The 3787-nt window shown below is 31.0% G+C and overlaps 1 protein-coding gene across 1 annotated transcript; it reads left to right on the plus strand.

The window, feature by feature from the left end:
• Positions 1-430: 430 nt before the first annotated feature.
• On the plus strand, positions 431-3439 carry LOC107887101 (PLASMODESMATA CALLOSE-BINDING PROTEIN 2). Its single transcript, XM_016811242.2, has 4 exons — positions 431-881; positions 1693-1932; positions 2033-2066; positions 2905-3439. Exons 1-4 carry the CDS (start codon positions 827-829, stop codon positions 3170-3172), a joined length of 597 nt encoding a protein of 198 aa, XP_016666731.1. The 5' UTR covers positions 431-826; the 3' UTR covers positions 3173-3439.
• Positions 3440-3787: the final 348 nt, after the last annotated feature.

Consider the following 3787-nt stretch of genomic DNA (forward strand, 5'->3'; position numbering starts at 1 on the left):
AAACTAACATGGCAAATCACTTGGGAAAATGCAAGGGAAAAAGATGAGTTTCCAATGATATTTGAACCGTGCATAAGAATCTCAAATTGAGGATAGGAGTTTTTGATTCTGACAAAATAAATACATTGTTGTCACTCTAAATTATTAACCGTCATACTGATTTGAGGTTCTCATGTATAGATCATTTCCATAATTAATTTTTTTCCAAAGCCGACTTTTAACTCTAAATCTGTATGTGGAATGATAACATTAACCTATCATATTACCTTATTATTACATTCTTAACAACTGATAATCAGAATAAATCCACAACATCATAATAATTTTAGTGAAGAAAACAAACATAAAATCACCGAAATTGAATTTAGGCATAAAAAAAATCTATTAAAAAAAGCCCTCAAATCTGTGTAAAGTTAGATAAACGCAACTTGGGTGGGATTCTGCTGCCCAAAAATGCTTTTGATTTGCTCAAAGGCTCAACTCCCCACGTCATGAAATTTACTCCCTCTTCCTTTCATACACAGTGAAGAATTTAAATAAAAATAATAAATAAAACAGTGAGTAGCCGACAGCCCATCTTCATCCCACCTTCAAAATCTCTGTACATGTTTTTATTTTTCTTGTCTATATTATCAAAATTTTAAACCCTCCTTTCTCTCTCTCTCTCTCTCTCTCTCTCTCTCTCTCTCTCTCTCTCTTTCATTTCTTTTCTTTTTCTCTCCCACAAGTTGCAGTTGCAGAGCTTCGCCATTGTTGTCTTCCTTCAAGCTTTTTCAGTTTCTTATTCACTCTTCTTCAACACCCTTTTGATTTTTGCTCTTCAACCATGGCTGCTTTAGTGCTTCCGCTGCTCATCCTGGCTGCCATTACTGGCCGCTCAAGTAAGCTCTTTTCTTGTAAAAAGCCATTTTGTTTTCTCTGTTTGTAGATCTTATCATCTCCTTTTGTCTTTTTTGCCTTTTGGATACTTTTTAATGGAACCTCAAAATATAACTTTTGTTGAATCTTCATGCTTATCAAAATATAAAAATACCTTTTGTTGAATCTTCATGCTTTTGTTTTTTTTTTATTTCGAAACAACACATTTCCTTTTCCAGCTTCAGATTTCACTATTTTACTCCTTATTTATAAAAAAAAAGGGACATTTTTCTGTTATTTTTCTTCTCTCTTCCCATCACTAAAAAAAGTGAGTTTTTTTTTATAATATTGTTAGCAGAAATGCCATAAAAACATTCTACAACTTTAATATTCCATCAAATACACATTAGAAATGGTAAATAAAATTCTCTATTGTCACATTTAATAATAATATTCTTATAATCTATACTAAAAAGGTGATGTTGGTAAAAAATATATTTTATGTAGAAATATTATATTTTAAAAATGAGCTATTATTTATTTTCAAAAAGAAAAAATGAGTGATCATTAAAAGAAAAGTAATGGTAGTTTTAAAGAACTGCATCAGTTTGTTTTTCTATAGAAGAAATATGTTTTTTATGTAATAATATTGTATAAAAAATTTAAATTACATAATTACCCCACGTTTGTTTCAAAAAAAAATGAATTTCTTTTTTCCAACTGATAAGGGCTTTAATTTTAAATTATTAAAAAATATTTTTATATTTTACGCATAACATTGGGAACATAAAATTGAGAAAATTGAGAAAAAACGTGTGATGTGGAAATGAACAGGTGGCAACTGGTGTATATGCAAAGATGGTGTAAGTGATACAGTATTGCAGAAGACACTGGACTATGCATGTGGTGCAGGCGCCGACTGTAACCCTATCCACTTGAAGGGATCCTGTTTTAACCCCGACACTGTTAAGGCTCATTGCAGTTACGCCGTTAACAGTTACTTCCAAAGAAAAGGCCAAGCTCAAGGCTCTTGTGATTTTTCCGGCACTGCCACCGTTACTACCGCTGACCCCAGTAATTCCCCATCTTTTTCTCCATTTACCATGGCAGTTAAAAAAAAAAAAGACCAAAATTTACTTATTTTAATTTGTTTATTTGCCTCGGTAATTCACAGGCTATACTGGTTGTGCTTTCCCATCTAGTGCCAGGTATCCTATTACTGTCTCTACTTGTTTCTTTTTCATTTGAAATAACAAGAATGAGTTAGTTAAAAAATAAAATTAAAAATTAAAAAAAATTTGAAAGTGCTTATATAATCATTCTTTTAAGAATTTATGAAGATAGGCAGAAATGAGTGAATATTTTTAAAATTATTAAAATGCCAAAAATATACTTTAAATAATACAAATATGCACAGTATAATCTTTTAAAAATATATGAAGGGAAGCTTAAAAAATGGAACACACGTTAGTTATATTTTGGACTGTTAAAAGCATTTATCAAAGTTTTGAATCGAAGTTAGCAACGGTAGGATGGTTGGACATGTGGGCCGTGAAATATTAATATAATGTTGGTCCACAGTCAAATATTTAATGTAAAGGGGTTTTCTTTTTAATCAAAGTTGGACCACCACCACCTAAGGAGTAACAAAGGTTTGAACAAGAAAGTAAAGATCGTAAGTACTCATTAAAGCTCAGATCACTTTATGTTATTGAGATTGTTATTTGACGTCCCTTATATTTTACATTTTTGTAATGGTGCAATGAGCATTCAACTTTCTATTTTTGGATAAAAGGGATTATTGCTTTTTAGTACAAATTTATGAGAATTGGAAACAAAAATATTAGTGTGATATGGTTTTTTAATTACATGAAATAAATTCTAAAGAATTGAATACACCAATGTTAAAATACTATTGTTCAGACACTTGTACCTGAATTCGAGATTTGTCCATCTATGTTTTGTCTATATAGCTTGTGAAACATGTTGTATGAATTGTCAATTGTAATCTGATAGTTAGTGAGGTGGTTTTTTTTTTTGAATCAGTACCGCAGGCACCACCACAACACCAACAACTACACCGTCATCCACCACACCCTCGTCCGTGAACCCAATCAACAACACCCCAACAAGCACAACACCATTCGGTTCGACAACACCTACTGGAATATTGGGAGGAGTTGGCAACGGCTTAGGCCCGTCCGGAACTGGGATCAACACAGATTACAGTACTGATGGAGGATTTAGGCTGCAATACTGCTTCTCTTCCTATGCAACCCTCTTGATTTCAGGATTGATGCTATTGTGGGGTTAAAAGAAGTTACAAGGGAACATGTTTTCTGGTCATTCAGTCTTGTTCTCTTCTAGTGTATGGTGTTGTTGATCTAAGAACATGTTTGCTAAGGGTTTTTTTTTTTTTTTTGGTTATGGATTTTAATCATTTTAAAAGCATGACTTTTATGGGTATGGAATTTTGGTTTTCTAGGTTTTATGTACATTTAATTGGAAATTGTTATTTTTAGGAGGATTTGGCACCACAAAATCATCCTCTTATTAGTAATTGGCAGTAGCAATTTTAAAACTTCGGCTGTCTTTTTTTTTTTTTTTCTTAGACTTCTCCATTTGTTTTATGCATGTTTTAATCACAAATCGAGAACCTTGTTTGGAAAGTAACGGGTAGGGTTATTATTATTTCTAAAATTTATGTCTTTTATGGGTTAAAATTTTAATGAATTTTTATTTAATTATAAAAAATTAGATTATTAGATATGATTTAACTGGGAAATTTATGTAACAATATAATAATTATGGTTTTGATTTTGATTTTGATTGAAATAGTAAAATTGAGAGATTAAAAATCATAATATTTTGAGTTTAAATTTTAACTTGTGCAAGTATTTTTCAAAATTTCATTCGAAGAAACAAAATA

This window comes from Gossypium hirsutum, chromosome A03, assembly GCF_007990345.1.
Source record: "Gossypium hirsutum isolate 1008001.06 chromosome A03, Gossypium_hirsutum_v2.1, whole genome shotgun sequence".
Classification (NCBI taxonomy): Eukaryota; Viridiplantae; Streptophyta; class Magnoliopsida; order Malvales; family Malvaceae; genus Gossypium; species Gossypium hirsutum.